Source organism: Egretta garzetta, unplaced genomic scaffold (assembly GCF_000687185.1).
Source record: "Egretta garzetta isolate BGI_Z169 unplaced genomic scaffold, ASM68718v1 scaffold271, whole genome shotgun sequence".
NCBI classification, from domain to species: domain Eukaryota; kingdom Metazoa; phylum Chordata; class Aves; order Pelecaniformes; family Ardeidae; genus Egretta; species Egretta garzetta.
The window spans coordinates 5942048-5960631 of NW_009258669.1; the positions used below are offsets into that span (position 1 = coordinate 5942048).

Below are 18584 nucleotides of genomic sequence, written 5' to 3' on the forward strand. Positions count from 1 at the left end.
ACAGACTACTAGTGGGCGAAGAGTTAATGTGTCTTTCTTAAGGAGAAGTGCAGTTCACAAATATGAGCTCTTTGAAGAAATCATTTGAGTAGGAGGTAAGCAATATTGGCACTGGTGAGTGCCACTGCTTGGATTTCTAAAATGGTTTAGTAATGTCCTTCATCAAAGACTTCTGAAGAATGTAAGTAGATTGGGAAGGTCCTTTGATTACTATCCAACTTAAAGGTAGAAAATGAAGAGCGGAATAAATAGTCAGGGTTTCAGGGAGAGGAGTTGGTTGGTTTGTTTTTACTGGTAGTGTCCTGGTGAGATTTTTTGCTGTGACTTGTGGTTTTTCAACATATTCATAAGTTATCTGGAAAAAAAAAAAAAAGAGAAAAAATGCAACTGGTGTTTTCAGTGTGGTAAAAATGAGAACCGCGTGTGAAGAGCTGCAGAAGAATCTTGAGGTATTGAGTGAATTGAATACACGACAAATAAAATTCAGTGCTCTGAAGTGTAAACAATTACGAGAGAAAACAGCCTTAACTTTATATATGTAACAAGGGGTTCTGAATTACCATGGCAACAACATAGAAAGAGGTCTTAGAGATACTGTAAATATCTGAAGAGGTAATTTTTTTTTTCCTAAGTTGTCAGGTTAGTGCTTAGTTTGGATCCAAAAAGTCAGTCTGATATTGGGAATTACTGGGTGTAGACAGGGAAACAAAAAGGCTGGAATTATGTCAGGGTGGACAGATGCTGCATCCAGAAGTTGAGCCGTGTGTGCTGTTCTGATGAACCTCCCCAGGAAGGATCCAGTAGAATTAGTATAGGTGAGAAAAAAAATCCCAAGTGATATGAAAAGCTTCCTTAAGTGTCTTGGTTTGAGTAGAAGGGGACTTTTCAGGTGGAGAAAGTGGGAAGAGAGAGAGGGACAGGATGGGAAGGTTTTTGAGCTCTAAAATTATAAATAGCATGAGGAAAGTTAATAGGGCATGATTACTTTCCCTCAATACCAGATCTAAGGGACACCAAATAACATTATCAGACAGCAAGTGGAAAACAAACAAAACAAGGTTCGTTTCTCATCGTCTTTGCCATGGGAGCATTTGTATGCCAAAAGAATTGATCAGGAGGTAGTACCACTGGAGACGTGGTTTCAGGAAGTCTGCAAGTCAAGGCCAGCTAGATGCTGGGGAGAGGACGTACAAGAGAAATGAAAAGAAGCTTTTGCTATGTTCACATATCCTCACTAGGTTCCCGCTGTTGGAGGTGGGATGTTGGTGTGGATGGGCGTTTGGTCTGTCTCAGTGTGAAGGACAGTGTTTGCTCTTGGTTCTGTTCTTTTTTTTTTTTTTCTTCCCCAGCTGGTCTGTGCTCCCGTAAGAAGGGGGGAGGAGGCTGAGGAGGAGTTTCCTTCCCTTGTAGAGCTCCTGAGCATTGCAGAGGAGAGGGGCCTTCAGAGGCTGGGAGCAGGGTCTGGAGCGGGGTGAAGGAGGGAAGGTGGCATCTGCAGACTGGGAGCCCACAGCTAACAAAGAAATCCAAAAAGCCTGTAGTGGAGTAGAAAATGGAGACCTCTGGCCTGGCCGGTGATGGAGAGCCCTTTCTCGGTGGTGCTCTGCAGTTCACAAGGCTACAGTAGGCAGTGGGAGGGGTCGTACTGAGACTCAAAAACAGCAATTGAAGTGTTGCTTCAAGTAACTTTTTTTTTTTATTTGAATGGTTAATATTTTTAATTAAAAGGTTAGCTAATTATCTTGGCTTATAGTTTATTGTTTAAAAAGTTTTTCAGTCTTCTTTGGGAGCTCAACAGAAACTTAATGAGAAGGTCTAAGCAGACCCACCACAAAGCTCTGGCCACCTGAAAAGCAGCATGGTCCCCAGTGCATTAGTTTTAATGTTCCTGGAGAACACTTTTATCAAAATAATTTCAGAAAAGCATTTTTTGTGAAAATTGATACTTACACAATTGAGACTAAAATGTGTGGTAATTTAACTTTGAAAAGTCTATATGAGGTGGCACTAGAATAACTTTGTCACAGTAAGAAGTGGTAGTTTTTGGGTGGGGGGTTTTGGTGGGATTTTTTTAGGAAACCAGAGTTGTTAGATTGTTCTATAAAAGTCCAGAGAATTTGAATAATTTAAGTTGCCAATATGTTCCCATAGTTTCCTTACAATTTGTGAAGCAGTTGCAAAGCATCATTATGTCAATACTATGCTGCCGTGAGGTTGCAGACACATTACCATTTTTTACTGTGTCCTTTGGTTCTGGCATTTGGGGGGGTTTGCATCATTCTAGTTCTGTCTCTGCATTCCTGGCTTACAGCTTTTTGGAGAAGAATCCTGTTTACCTGGATACAGATGGTAGTGAAAGAAACCTTTTTTTGCTTGTTACTAGCAGCAGTTGAACATAAATTTTCTCTCCTTAATTAGCCTGAGTGTCACCAACTGATGAGAACCTTCTAGCATGCTCTTCATTTGCTCATTGCCATGCAAGTAGCGTCCCTCAGAAAGTGGTGCCTGTGTTGAATCTGCCCTTGTCCTGGCATTGTTTCCATGCATCTTCCAGCCAACTCTAATGAGTCAACTTCATTTTGTCTGACTGATTGTTCAGTGTTCTGATGTGGCCAAAGTTAAGGGGTTTTTTTTTATACTTTGTACTCCTGGCTCTTAGGAGTTATTTGTATGGTACTGTGTGCTCTGCTGACTTAACAGAGCTTGTTTTTCTTCTCTAGGCTTCCATTTTTTAAGGCTTGTTTTGATACATGTGCTGTCTGGCACACAGTAGAGGCTTTGTCTTGGTTTCTTTGATACTTCACTGAATTTTGTTGTGGCCCAGCTTAAGGGGAGCCTTAAGCAGGAACATAAATTACAGCAGACAATAAAGGGAAATGTAGAAGGAACTAGAAGTGTTTTGAAGAACAGCTCAAGGTACAGTTGCAAACTAGGAATTTATGTAATAAGTTTCCAGCTTTTGAGAAGGAAGCTATGGGAGGGAACCAGTGAATCTAAAGTATAAATTAAAGAAATTTCTGTGAAATTCTTGTTTGTGTCAGTTTTCAGTGGTGGGGATGTTGCAATGAACCTGACCCCAAGATGTGTTCTTCTCACTTGCAGCAATGGCAAACCTTGCGATTGAAATGAACTACAAAAAAGTAGTAATTTGCACGATAGAGTTAATTTTTTTTCTTCTTTAGATAAAAAAAAAAACCACCCCAAAAAGACTTTAAAAGCATTTTATTTGGGTTTGCGTATTCAAACATTAAGGAAATACCAGCTTTAAGGTAGGCGATGCCACCCTGATTTTGTCATCTAGTTTGTACTGCCTATGATACAATTTTACCTGTTCTGTGAAAAAAACGTCCAAAGTTAGCATGCTCAGTGCTCATAGTTACGGCAGATAGTGTTATTTTCTAATTTATCTCTGCAAATGAAGTCTTTAAACACAGATTTTCTTGTATTTCATGGTCCGTAGAGAGTCAGGTATTTCTCTTGAAAGTTACTTCTTGACCAAAATGCAGCCTGCAGGAAAAAATAGAATTTTTTTCCAGAAAATACACTTCTTCAAAAAAAAAATCACAGTATTAAAACTAAACTAAAACTCCATCCTCTTCTGTCAGTTGGACTTCTTAGCCAAACCATGTCTCTTTGAATGAGCTGTGGTCTCACTGTGAGTGGGTTACGTACGTCACGGAAATTGCACGACTGCGGTCACCGTCAGAAACACTGCCTGAAGACAGCTGAGCCAGTAGGAGAGAATTCAGTGAGAATTGTGAGACACAGATCTCGCATAGCACTGTGGCATCCTGGACAGACAGTGCTCAAAATCCAGTTACATTCCGTACAACCTACCAAAAAAATTTGATTCAATAATAATTTCGCTTTCAGTGTAACTGAATGTTTTGTATTCTGAAATAATACAGATTTTAAAATGTCACTACAAGCTAGCTGTCTTTGTTGTGCACAGTAATGAATCAGCTGGCTGTAGAAGTTTCACATTATACCTATTTAATAAGGGAGAACTTTGAAAATGTAATAGTAGCATAGAATCTGACACTTTGAAAGTCAGGTCCTCTTCCAAATGGCTGGCCATATAGGCATTTGCACAGCAGATATGTGTATACCCCAGCTCTTGGTGAAAGCCTATTTTAGCATTATATTCATCCCATTCTGCGCAACAGGTGGGATGAACACAGGCAGAAGGTGGTGACACCTTGTTTTGTTCCTTGAGTAGCCATGCGAGATTTCTACTTTTTTTTTTCTCAAGTCTTCATGTTTGCTTTAACTGCCTGTATGGACAGTCTTACTGTACATGGTAATAGCTAGCTAGTCTAGTTTGAGAATGAAGTGAGCTGCTTATAGCCATAACACACAAAGGCTGTTCGTCTGGAGAATTCTTAGGGGCAAGCTGGCAGAGTACTAGCTGCTATCTTTTTGCAGCCTTGTAGTCTTCCATTGACACTGACAATGCCTCTTTTGAGGCTAGATTTCTGAAGATTTTATTTTCAACTCATGAAAATAGTGTTTTTCAATGTTTTTCAACAAATGCATTGTTTGATGAACAAGTAGGGCGAAAAGCCATTGATTCAGCAGTAACACACATTCCTTGCCTGCGTAAATATTTGTGGAATAGGTGCTAAATGCTGAGCTTCTGTAACTTGTGCTGGGTGAATTCATCCAGTATTTTCCTTCCAGTATAGGCTTGGTTTCCATTTAATTTCAGTACTTCCTTTCCCAATGTGTAAGCACTTGAACTTTTTAAGTCTTTCAAGGGAAAACGTAATCATGGTTAGCATAGGAAGCATTATATGCTTTTTGCCTTTTTTTTTTTTTTTCTTTCTAATGTTAGCTTTCAACTTCCTTCTCAAATTAATCCCCTCAGTTGGGTTTTGCACACGCAGAACGTTTCTGTGGTGCCCTCCACACCCGTGCCTTTCAGGAGGTAAGAGGTGATGTCAGTCTTACGGCGCGTAAAGGAGACTGTCACATCAGGATTGTGTGTGACACAGGGCGGAAGAATACTGGTCATGCAGTAGATATGCAAAGGGCAGAGCAATGGATAGATCCTCTAAAAATACTGCTAAAAATAAAGGTAATTTTTAAGATATTAGTATGTATTGGTCATGTGATAGATTCTAATGTGTGAGTGGAAGAAAATCCCATAAACTGAACTGATTTTTACAAATTGAATCAAATGATGAATTCTGGGAGACACTTCTCTTCAGTGACTGTACAACTAATGCAGTTAGACATTTGCAAATAACTCTCCTTAAGTTACCGTGAACTAAAAATGCCATTATAAAAGTCATTTAGCATCTTACAGAACACAGACATTTAAAATATTATCAGTGAATTTATTTAAGCAGTAAAGAAGCAGCAGTGGCATTATATCGTGTTTGATTTGTGTATTTTTAAGTTTGTTAGTATGATTTCGCAATAAGTAATACTTTTAGCATTATCTTCGCAGTTCTGAAGATTCTAGCAGAATCCACATTGGTTGGAAAATTGAATAAAAGGTTTTTTGGCTTTCTCCCCCCACCGAATTTAGGTGGAATTGAGCTGGTGATGTATATATAGTTACTGACATTACTTCAGACAGCATTCTTCCTGAGCATAAATCAGATAACGTTAGTTAATCTGACAGTGGGCTTGCACTAAAATCTTAGTAGACTTCAGTATGTGGTTACAGCAAGTGACAGCTCTTGAGCATAGTGGCACGAAGTGAATATATTTCTTTTAGGAAGTGTGACATTGTGTGAAATTAAAATCAACAACATCATTTCACGTAAGAAATGCTTTCCTCTTTCTACAAGGTGAAAAGTTGAGTTGGCTCCTGTGTTTCACCTCAGTCAGCAGCGCTGTCATCAGTGCTGTTACCATTTGGACCTGGTTGTAGGGCTGAGCAACCAGACCGATTGCTTGGCACCTCAGGGAATTAGAAGGGCTCCCACTGAGCTTGATTCAGTAGCAGTGTATTTCGCCAGGGTGTATAAGGAGTAAAGGGTCTCTTCCATCGCTCTCACTCAGCCTCTGTGAGCATCGTATGATGTGTGATAGTATTCAGGCACTGTCGAGTTCATACAGTTATGAGGGGTCATGTAAGACCTTGACTTTAAGTTTATGCTGTCTATAAATGGATAGAAAATAGTATTCTGGTGTCTGTTTCCCCCCACTGTTTTGACATCTCATGTTTTTGTTGAATTTGAGTGATGGATGTGCTTTTAGTGTATGTTACCTTTTTCCTGCCCTTTTAAACCAATAATAGTTGAAACAGTGTGCAACACTGGAAAAATCACTTTCAGTTTAGAGTGCAGTTGTATGTTATGTTTTCAGCATATTGGGTTAAAAACATGAGTACAAATGCTGTCAGGAATATTCTTATTTAAAAAATACTGCTGATTGGTTAAAAATAAAAAGTTCTGAGTCATTCAGTGTGCATTATTCCCATCCTATATGGTAATAAGATAGATGTTCAATTACTGTCTGAAATGGTAAACACTTTCTATATTTGTGCAGTTAAGCCTGTTTTTATATTCAAATGTTGTAAGTATAGTGGTAACCAAGGTAAGCATAACCTAAAAACCCTAAACTGAACAACAGCTCAATTTGAGTTTTGTTTGCAAACATTGAAAGAAACACACAGTGCAGTACCTCTGTGTGTATATATATTTAGATGACAGGAATGTCTCTTCACACAAGCCCCAGTATAGTTACTAGCTAAAAAGGAGCAACAGGTATGAAGAGTGTCTTATTAAAGATTGATTGTTAGAATAATTTTTGTTGGAAGTCTTTTTAAATGTAGATTCATGATTACCTTTAAAAGATCCAGTAAATTTTTAAATACCGTGTTGGTTTACTATTCCAGCTAATACTGGCCTGTGAGTATATCTGGCCTACTGCTGCCAGCAGTTTCATATATTTAATTTTTGTGATTATTTTCATAGATTTAGGCACTCGCTGAATATAAAAAACTTCTTAAAGAATGAATTCAATTAATAAAGCTCATTCTATTTAGTCATCAGTGCTCCTTTTCCTGCCAAAGGAGAGGTATATGTCTAAATCAGAATCTTTTTACAGATACCACCTTTTGAAATATTCCTAAATATTAATATTAATATTAATATTTATACTTGCAATCCTCAAAAACTGAATATAGTTTTATCTCCTTGGGATTTGAAAGCTGGCGTTGTTAGTGTTCCTCTGCGGTTCTGGTCTTTATTAGCAGCTTGATTAAATTCACAGCCCTTAAGCAAATTTATTTACAACCCTTACCACTTAGCTGGTTGCATGTACTGTTAGTTAAGGTGCTTCTCTTCTCAGTAATTAGAGTAGTAAAATAGTTCTTTTTCTAGTTACTTGCTGACGGGTCTGATCTTTTTTATTTAATTATCCATAAAGTAGTTGTAAGGTCAGGTCCATATTCATAGAGCCCAAACCAAAAAAAAAAAAAAAGACAGGCATTGTTTCTGTACTTCACAGTCCAGAGACTGTGAAGACAGAAACCTTTTTAAATAATGGTGAGTCATAGGGACAGCTCAATTTCCAAAAGCATTCTTTTGTACTTCTCCAGTAGGACAAAATAAACTAGGTTACATTTAAGTGACCATTAAAACAATTTTACTTACATTCTTTAAAAAAACGGAAATAAAACTTTCGCAGCCTTCCTTATAGATACACTTGTGTTTGTGTGTTTTATCAAAGTCACTACTAAGTCAGTAAAGAATTTGCTTAATGCTATAAGCCACCACTAATGTATTTATTCAGACTTGCATAACTAAACAGCATATTAATTTAACTTCAGTTAAATTGATTCAGATTTATTTGTGGAGAAGATTTTACACTATTTAGCAGACATGATACCAAAAGTAGTATAAAATTATTGTGGAAAATTACTGTTTCAAAGCACCATATTAATCTTCGGCTAAAAATGAGAGAACTGCACATAAACAGCATTAGTGTTGAGTCCTGGAGTTATAATAAGTGAATAAATAAAAATCTGTTTCCTTATTCAAGTAAAACTGTAAATTCCCCAATTTGCCATTTCAGCACACTGCCTCATTTTGCACCAATACCTGGCCTAGGGTTTGCGTCTCCCTCTCTAACCATCATCTGCTTCGTCAGCTTAGATTTCAAAGTGTGCTGTGATTGAGTTTGGAATTGATGTCATAGCCTCATAATGGCATTGTTACCTTAGCAATGGTACTATAGAAAAGAAACGTAGAAAAGAATGCGTTACCTACTAACTTGAAAAAAAAATGCCTGTGCTGTTGAAGAAAAGGGGATGATTTAAAATCTGGAAGTTACAACCTAGATTAATGACTGGTAGCAGAGAAAATTGAGGAAGGTGATCCAGTATGCTGATGTTTAATTGTTTTTCAGGAAGAGCAGTCCCTAGCTGCCTGGACACCTCAGTCATGTAATTTGGTAGCACAGGAAAAGGTGACAGTATTTCCACTTAGCTGTTCATATTGGCTCTTGAAGCAGGAGGACTCATTATGTAGGAAAGTATTCTGAAATAGCGGAACTGCCATATAGAGAGGTGAGAAGGAGGCTTCTAAGAAGGGAATGGGAGGAGGGGTTGGAATTTTGGGTTGGTTTTTTTCCCCCTGACCCAAGGTGCTGTTCTCAGAGGAAAGGGATTCATTAGTTATTTCTAAATTTATCTGAGTTGACAGGTCTTTCAGAAGCCTGCATAACTCCCAAGACCACTCCACATAGCCGCATTGTCCTTTTCAGGTTTTGAGCCAAGACTGCTGTCTGCAAACATTGTCTGCCCTTACATCAGATCATGTAGGAGTTCTTCTTTGAAAAACACCAGATTACTTGTTTGTCTGACTTTGCTGACGCGGCAGGTGTTATGTATAGGGATGGCTGGGCCATATGGCTAATGAGGATGTCCTTGAATGTACTTGAAAGCACAAGCAAGCACAGTGGAGGTGTTTGAGAGCAGCGGTTTTATCAAACCAGACTTGATCCTAAAGGCTATGCCAGCAGTAACAGGTAGTGCAGTAAGAGCAGATCTGTAAATCAATTATGTTGAGGACCCAGTGTGCATGCATACTGTATACATTCCAGGGGATTTTGGTTTTGCACTAACTCCAGCCTGATTCTGTGGAGTCAATGCCCATTAGCAGTCCTGAATGTAACTGCTGGCTTGGTTTGATCGGAAAGGAATTTGGTTCATGCTCTGAGATCACCCTGCAATGTGAAGCAAATCCCAGCTGGTGGGGCAGGTGGGAGCCTGGCGTCAGACTGGTCTAAACTAAAACTCAAATGCAGACGTGCTCCTTGACTTCATCGCTCAGGCAACATGTAAATTGGGAAATTTGGCCTCAACTCCACCTGCAGAATTATTTCCACAAAACAGGGTAAACTTAATTAGTATGCCTGTGCTCCAGAATTCCTAGAGCACCGGCACCTAAATACATGGTGAGTGGCTGCACTGACTGTGCTGCTACTGTTTGCTCTGAGCCTAGAGCTTGGAGATTATTTCCCCAGAACCCTGTGCAGTTCTTTATTCAAAATCCTTTTTACTTTTTAAAATTTTTTTTGTACAAGGAACAATACTTTAAATACAGAAAAGCTCAGTAGTATGTCTGTTTAAAGAATATCTTGACTTCTTGTAGATGCTGTTTTGTTTCCTTTGAAAAAAGCAAAATGCATTTAAAAAGTACCTTCTCTGCAAGTTACAAGAACCATTAATGTTGACAGTAGGGCTCTTAAAAGAGCAAACCAGTGATATGGAGATTTTTTAAAAATTGTCTAAATTGCGTTAGTTTTCAGGTCTGAACAGAAGTACAATTCTGGGTGTAGAGTATGTGTATGAAAAGTATGGAGTACCTTTCGTTATTGAGAATTTTTTTCATTTCCTGACTATTCTAAAAATATTTTCTATGCCACAGTATGAAAAAATGGTATCTTAGATTTCAGTAAGAGCATTTTGCCTTGCGGCCAGTCTTTTCAATTTATTTTTGCAATTGATGTCTCCACCATTATGATAGAGAAAAGGCATTCACTAACTTGCATTTAATTTTCTACCTGAATTTAGGCCACTGAGCATCAGGTGCCTGGGGGCTTACAGGGCCCCTTTTAGCGTAGTCGTCATTGGTTACTATGAATCTTTTTTTGCATTAGAAGTATGTTCCTTCAGCTGTATAGTTTTACCAGACATAGTTCCAACATCACATGGCGATATTCCTGGCTTTGAAGCTTCAGCTGCATGAAGGAGTCTTAAATCTCTCCTTTGTAGGCGTGGTGGTGGTGGTGGTAGTGGTAGTAGTAATAAGCCAAATACTATGACACCATGAAGGCATCTTAAGTCGTCTTCTCACAGGTGTGGTGGTGGTAGCAGCAGCAGTAGTAGTAGTAAGAAGAATATGACTCTCCTGCCTGGTTTACAGTGGTGCTAAGGCCCTGCAGAAAATAAATCCTGGGGATTACTTCTGCTCTGATACCTTTGAGATTTAAAAAATGTGGTGTTCAAGATGCTTTTGTGACTTCTGGTTATGTATCCAAATTTTATTATTGCAAGACTAACTTTAGGTACACAGATGGAGAAATTTAACTCATTTCTCTGTGCTTCATTTCTCCATCTGTAAATTTGAGATAACTGGTATCCACTTTGAGAAGAACTTGTAAATAAGCCAATAGATTGGACTACCAGAGAGGATGAGGTATTCAGGATATACTTTACTTCATGACAGTGCTTGGGGAAATGCTGTAGAATATATTTGATGGCAGTTAAGGTTACGACACTTGATTACTGCTCACATGAAATACAGTTTACATCAGTGTCTCAGTAGCTGTTCATATAGGTGTGCACTTGAGGGCAGGATAAGATGTATTTACCTTGTGGTTTATTAGTATAAGGATTTCTTAATTAAACTTAATTTGTTACAGGAAGTGCTGAAACAGCTACAAGGAAGTATTGAAGATGAGGCAATGGCATCTTCTGGACAAATTGACTTACTGGAACGACTTAAAGGTAAATCTAGAATTATGTTTTAAGTAAGTTCATTTGTTTCTCAGTTGTTTGTTCTTTGGGATAAAATTTTCTAACTCAGCTACATCTTTCTTTCTAGTGCCAACTTTGATAGTTAGGCTTAGTCTTAATGCCTGTTATTTTTGCTAAACATTTTAAGTTGCCTATGTTCCTATACTGCTTTTGTGCTTTTGCTACGGTTACTCTAGGGCTTCATATTAATTGCTTTTGATACAACTTGCATTTCATTCAGTCCTTCAGAAAAAATTACATTTGTTTAAATTAATGATGGATGAGTTTCACCCATTTACTTGTTTGTATGCCCTGCCCTCTCCATGCCACATTACTGGAATTGTATCTGCTGTGCTGCAAATTGATGCCTCCTTCCCTAGAGCATCTTCTGGAATGTGCACCTCTCATTATGCAGGATGTGCAAAGCAAGCTCAAACCACTGGCTCCCTGTATACATCCATTATCCCTACCACTGAACCAGAAATACCATGGGGGATGTCTACATTTAAGGGCCCTGTGGTGAACAGAGTTGTCATCATTTTGTTGACAGTGAAGCATCTGCAGGATCTCTGAGAAAGAAGCTATTAAGAAGTGGGCCACAAGAACAATTCATATGACATTTATGCAAAACTGCCCATTTCTTAAGTCCTCTGGGAAGGAGGCAGGCAGGCTGGTGTGGGGATACTGCTCTGGTTGTTAGGATTACAGTTTGGCCATCTGCTCAGATGACTAGTATTCTCCAAGCGTACCATTACAATTAGTTTTGTTCACAATATGTTCTTCTGGGGATTCCGATGCAAAATGTTTCCGGCAAAAAATTTTGTACAGGAAATAAGAAATGAAGATAGAAATGATCTTTTAAATTTGTGCTGCTGAACTTCAACTCTGAAAATGTTTGCCCCTTATTATCCAGAACTGAATTTGGAAAGTACCAACTTCCCTGGAGTGAAGTTAAGGCCAAAGGTGTCCGTGCGTTCATATGGGAGCCGGGAAGGGTCTGTGTCAAGCCGTTCAGGAGAGTGCAGTCCTGTTCCCATGGGATCATTTCCAAGAAGAGGATTTATGAATGGAAGCAGAGAAAGCACTGGTTACTTAGAAGAGCTAGAAAAAGAGAGGTAAATTTCTTTGTGTATTCATCCAGTGTGGATTGACTTCTGATTTTAACATGAAAGTTTACAGACACACCTAGTATTTGACTGTCATGCATATGGTTTTGATCACTGGTATATATGTTTTTTGACAGGTAAGGAAACCAGGAATCTACATTATATTTAGGTGTACACAAAAAAATATTAAAAAAATCTTAAAACACATCATACAGTTTCTGCTGCTTCTTCATATATGCATTTCATTGTTACCGTCTGTTGGCTGAAGTTTTATTTTATTCTTTGTTACCGTTTGTTGGCTGAAGTTTTATTTTATTCTTATCAGCGGATTGTCAGCATCTGAAATATATTTGGAGAGGGGGAGTGGAGCGTCCTCTATTGATAAGTGGTGAAACTGTAACAATGTGACGGTGCAATCTCTTTCTCTTTTTTCTAAATGGTTATAACTACTGTAGCTGGTTGATCACTTATTTGTTATTAGCAGACATTTACTTAGTGATCCTGCTTTCTCAGCACAAATGTCAGCTAAACAAAAATATTTACTCTTATCTTCAAGGTGTTTTTCCCATCTGATGTTTTGTGTTGACAAAATAATGAAATTTCTTTTCTTGGAAGGTAGTGGTATCCACTTAATAGGAAGAACATCCTTTCAGGGCATAATACAGATTTGTAGCACTTTATCAATCACTTACAAAGGAAATGCAAAGTAAGAGACATGCAGCTGGTTTCCACTGAAGACATCTTTATATCTTAAAATGAACCTGACTGAAATCACAGATGTTTTCAGAGGCCTGTCTGTAAGACAGGGTTTCCTAAGGGTTTGGTTATTGACAGCTTCTTAATGGATAAGATACTGAGCTGGGGGCTGCAAAACCAAATAAATAGCAACACAGTATTTTTACGCCAAGTAGTTGTTAACAAGCAAAAAAACCCTGCACTTTGGGATTAGTAATACAAAACTTGGGTGAGTAATAAGTGGTTTGTAGGCAACCCTTCAGAAATCCCTCCTCTAGAGGGCCTTTCCTGATGTTCAGTAAAATTTTTGCAGTCGAGCTGAAAGGAGCATGCTTTTCCTCCAAGGTACTATGTCTAGGTCCTTTTCATTTGGTCCTATCAGGAGAATGAAAGTAAATTCCCATGGGTCCATATTGAGCCTCTTCTAGCAGCCACTCTATTTTTTCATTTTCCTAGTCAGGATCACTAATCATATTTGTTCCATCACACAAAACCTAGATTCCTGAGGAGCTGTACGAGGATATTTAGGAATCTGTTCCCACTTGCTCGTCCCTGTTTTCAAGAATCTAACGTGTCTGCCGTTTTCCATCTTGACAAAACAGTGTAGTTGTAGCTGTATTCTTCCAATGCTGTTCTTTATCACATGTGATAGCGAAATCTTTAGCTGTAGTTAGGACTTTCAGTTACAATTCAAGTGAACTCCAGGTCACTTGGAACAAGTAGTATTGATTTACAGCAGCTGGAATTCTTCAAGGTGGTTAGCACATCTGATTTATGATCTGTGATCCTTTCCCACTCATGGATTCGAAGGTGATAGTTCTCTGGACATGTTTCTCAGCGGTAAAGACAGCTTAGGCAGGGAACTGGTCTTTGTTCCAAATAACGCTGAAAAAAAGGGATAAGGATATTTTCATTTCAGATGAGCTTAGGCAGCGTTACTGTCACAGCTGATGGGGTAAAGATTTGTGCTGTGGAGCGGATGATCTGTAGAGGCATGGCCAGATCACATCTGCCTTCATTATTAGTGAAATGATGGATAATCCAAACTGCCCTACTCTTTATGCTGTTTCAGGAGATGTGTAGGAACGTGGAGGGCATTGGTGCAGACCCTGGGTAGCCAAACGAATCAGAACTTGGGGTGGGGGTGTCAGACCGTGCATCTGAAATCACTCCAATTTCTGAAAGAAAATTAACGACTTATTTTCTGTGCTTTGTGTCTGAACTTGTTTGGCACACTTAGTAAGTTTCTGTGTTTCTAAACATTTATATAATACACACATACTATTTGCTAATAGAATTTCTTTTGGCACTTAGACTTTCAAAGAACTCATGTAACTTGACAAGCCTCAAAGTATTAAAATGATTTAGAATAAAATAACATTTTTTGGAAACCTGAAGCAGAGGAACATTTCCACTCAGTATCCTAACACACTGGCACAATATATGCTGCTCATGGGCAACAGTGTATGGGCGAGGACCAAATCATGTATTAGCTGTATGTGAATTTGGCAAATTCACAAGATGTTTATTAATAAACTAATTCACTAGACATTTATTAATATAAACAATTAAGAAACAAGACAAAATTGCTAAAACTTGTTTGTATTAAAAAAAAAGTTGGCTTGGCTAAAAGTGATCTTCTGAGAAGAAGAAAATGAATCAGTTGATTTACTTACCAGAATGAAGATGAAAATGTCTGCCTGTTTCTCATTTGCTTAGCTCTCCTCTAATTTCAAAGTCAAAAAAAGAGAAGAAAGTGTGTGTGGAGTGTTTTTAGGTTAACCATTTAGAATACGCTATACACTAAATACCTCCTGCTTTCTTTCTGGATATTTCCAGGTGTATTTGGTAAGACACTGTATCAGCAACAAAACTTCTCAGAGTACACTGTGCATTACTTTTTGTGTTGGTTTGCCTCTTGCAATTTAGTAAATTTTATAATCTTGCCTTTGTAAATTCTGTAGTTTACCACTAAAGATGACAATTTTTTATGAAAATGTTCGTATGCCTTGTTTATTCCTTCTGGTTTATCCCACTCCTTTTTTATTTTCTTTATGTTGATTTTGAGCATTTTCTCTCTCTCATGACTTCTTTCTCCCCCTACTCTGTCTCCTTTTGGCTGACTGTACAACTTACCTAAGTCTTCACAGCATCTATCAGCAGGTGTTTCATTTTCAAGATTTTATTTTGTCACCTACCAATTGAAGTAGTATTAACTGTAATTTACGTAATGCAAGTTGCATGTAGTTTGTTTTCCTTCTTCCTTTTAACTGGGAATAAGATTGACATAATTATGCAGAAAATATTTCCAAAAGAAGAAAGTAATTTTCTGCATTCACTCAGCTTCATCTATTTTTGGGAGCTTAAAAAATACCACATTGGAGAAGTCTTTCTAAATATCCACCCTTCAGAAAAGCAGTCCAAATTGGAATCTTTTTGTTAGCTCATAAAAATAAAGTTCCAAAAGCTTGCTTCATTTGCCTTGCTCCATTCTTACTGAACCTGACAGTGTATGACAGAGAACAGAATTTTCTCTGATGCTGCTGAAGTCCGAATATAAACAGTTTGGGGGTATAAAAAGATGGAATAACTGCACTGGGTTTTTCCATCAGTTTTCTTCCATGATCAGCAACTGCTCTTCTACCTTAAATGCTCTCCTAACCTGAAGTTCCAGAAGGCTGAGGAGGAGCTATACTGCTGGTTGGTGTAGTATCTGATAGTAATGCTAAGTGCAGGGAGCAGCTTATCAGACACATCTACAGAGATTTGTTGCTTATTTTCAAGGAAATTGAAGTCCGTCCTGCTGTAGTTGTACCAACCCTTTAAGCTTTGGTGCTGAGGGACCTTAAAGATGTTATTGAAACCTGAATCCTCATGGAACAGTGACACCAAACGAGTAATGCCAAATCAAGCATTACTCAGAAGCAAAAATGACACTATTAAATTTAAAGGAGTCACCCTCAGGTCATGCATTATGTTGTTTATGCAGCAGTGATGGTTCCTAAGTTCTTTTCTTGCTTTTAGCATCTGTTGTGCGTGTCAAAACAGGTTGAATGACATAGTGTCTCACAAACTGAATACCCTACATTTTACAAGAGGAACTTAATCACATGTTCACTTAGCTGAAAGTAATCCCTCTGGTTTCTGCTACCAGTTCTTTGACATTCAGAGGCGGAATTAGTCAGTCCTTTCACATTTGCAAATCCTCATACGGTAAAAATACTTTTTGTAGGGATTGGATTAATTACACTTTTGCAAATTTGATTTAAAAAACTGGACGTGACCGGTGCATGAGCACCCAGGGTGGTAAAAAGGGGAGCCGTGCAGAATGCCTGCATGCGCAGTGGTCAGGCACCCAGGGTATGTGTGAAGAGGATGGGCAGGTGGGAGGCCGAAAAAATTTCTTCCCTCACAGGCTTTCCCCAAGCAGCATCTGTTAGCTTTTCCTTCAGACTGTCTACAGGGCTTAAGGATTTCCTGCCAGCCCCATCCTTGTGGCTGAAGATTACTGTTTTGCTGTAATCCTGCTACAGTTACCTGTGACGGTATGGTGGTAGTTGTTTGTTGCTTCTTTTCACTGATTTTGGTTGTAAACCTGCCTGGTGTAAAACCTGCCCAGTAAATGACTTAATGTGTAGTCTTGACATGCTTAGGACAGTTTGCTTCAACATAGCTGTTAAATCAAATCTGGAAATTTATGTCATTTTGTTCATATTTAAAAACATTTAGCACTCCTACATACGTATAGATTTTCAGTCTCTTGCAGTTGTAGTGAGGGATCTTGTCAGTTTTAATTTTCCATCTGAACACTGGTCAGGTCATTAGCATTGGGTATGGAGTTTGAAACGTTTTGAAGGCATGGACTAAGTTGAACAGATCCTTTAAAATACATGTTTTTAAATTATTTCTTCTAGATGAAGTTCAGTCATGTGGAAGTTTGATTAGCTTCATCTCAAATCATGACTGGGAGGCATTATCAAAGTAGTCAGGGGAAATTTGTATTTTTGTTCTATGCTGTGTTTTTCCTTCCTTAACGACTTAGAGTAATTATCCATAATGTGTTTGTGTGCTTTATAAAGGTTCATATGGCTCCTGCTCAGAAAGAGCGCAACCTGAGTTTAGAGAGAGGGATGCAGAAGTTAAGGGATCAGAAATAATAGTGAGCAAACTTGTATGCAGCTTTCTGTGCTCTGGCTAAGTGTTGATTTTAGCATTGCTGTTAATTTTAATGAGCAAGGTTAAAATGTCAAAAGGAAGAAGAGTGCTTGTAGAAAGCATGTATAAGAAACTAATAAACTTGTACGAAAAAAAAAAAATCCACCCACAAAAAAACAAGGGTGGATTTTCTGCATACTCCTACTAGCCAGATTTTCCCTGAAAATTTTAATAACTATTTTGAAAAGTGTTGTAACAATGAATGCTATGTAACTATATTGATAAAATTTGCAACTATGTAAATGTAGTTCATGGAGGACTGATAAAATAGTACGTAGAATTTCTAATAGATTTTTTTTCATGGTAGTCTGCATATGTTAGTCTTTTTACCTTTCTCATATACTACTCTGGTATGCAGTATGGTTAAAATACCCATTTAAAATGTTTTAAACAGCTGCAAATGTATCCTGTCTATAACATTTGGTGGAAAATACTCTTTAAAATATTTTATTACTCATAGAAATAGCTTGATCTTTTGTGCTTTACCCATGGTTTTGGTATGGATGACAAAGTTAGTAAGAAGACACTGCAAAGGTGGATGAGATAATTTAATTCAGTAATGAGATTGAGGAATGTTTATGTTTCTGTAACATCCAGGCCTTTTCTTAAATGTGGTTTGATGCACTGTACAGAGCATGTAGTCTAAAAGAAGCAGGTTACAAGTTAGCACACAACTCACAACTGTTTTTTGCTTTCACAAAATGCCTCTTAGCTTCAGATTTCGAAGTGGTTTTGCAGAGAAACGTAGGTATTTTCCTGTTTTGTATGTGTGGACCTAATATACAAGAAGCTAGTGACTTGCTTAGCACAGAGGAGTGGATAGGTTCTTTTTAACCAGGGCCAGGGAACTGCACCCCCCTTCTCAAATATCTTCTTAGTGTCCTTGTCAAACCTTGTTTCTCATTTAACCTTCTTTTATGGGTATCAATGCCTGTTTCAGTACCTACATATGGTAATGAGGTCTTAATAGTGAGACATTTCCCCCGTCTGTTTTTAATAGGTCTCTTTTGCTTGCGGAGCTTGAGAAGGAAGAGAAAGAAAAAGACTGGTATTACGCCCAGCTTCAGAACCTGACTAAAAGAATTGATAGTCTCCCCCTTACTGAAAATGTAAGTACCTTCAGTACGCTTGGTCATGTATCTGATGCTATCATCTCTGTTTAGATGCTGTGTCTATTTAATGAATTTAGTTACATTCTCTACTATTATTTTAATTTAAAACATTTTTTATTCACTATGTGAAGCTAACAGCCTAAATAATGCCATTTTTTCATATATAATTTTACATATTAAAGTTCATACTTATCACTGACATTTATGTCAGTCATATGTTACCACTGACGCATTTATGTCAGTGATAGAGGAGCACTGAAAAGTTGTTATGACAAATAAATTACATGTCAGTACACTGCCTCTTTAACTCTATCTCCCAAGGTCTTTTCTTTATCTGTTCTTTTATTTAATGGATTCTTTTAATTTTGAGAGCAATATTGGCCTAAGAGACAATTTACACAGGACCTCTTAATTTGTAGCAGCCGGTACAGTGGTGCT

The 18584-nt window shown here is 38.0% G+C and overlaps 1 protein-coding gene across 3 annotated transcripts in view; it reads left to right on the plus strand.

Annotated features, from left to right (window-relative positions):
• APC (APC regulator of WNT signaling pathway) overlaps positions 1 to 18584 on the plus strand; it is a 61444-nt gene that overhangs the window by 7146 nt on the left and 35714 nt on the right. For all 3 annotated transcript variants that reach the window (XM_035888464.1, XM_009648679.2, XM_035888465.1), the window contains exons 2-4: positions 10885 to 10969; positions 11892 to 12093; positions 18035 to 18143. In XM_035888464.1, coding sequence (XP_035744357.1) covers positions 10885 to 10969; positions 11892 to 12093; positions 18035 to 18143 — 396 coding nt within the window. The remainder of the gene's footprint in view (positions 1 to 10884; positions 10970 to 11891; positions 12094 to 18034; positions 18144 to 18584) is intronic.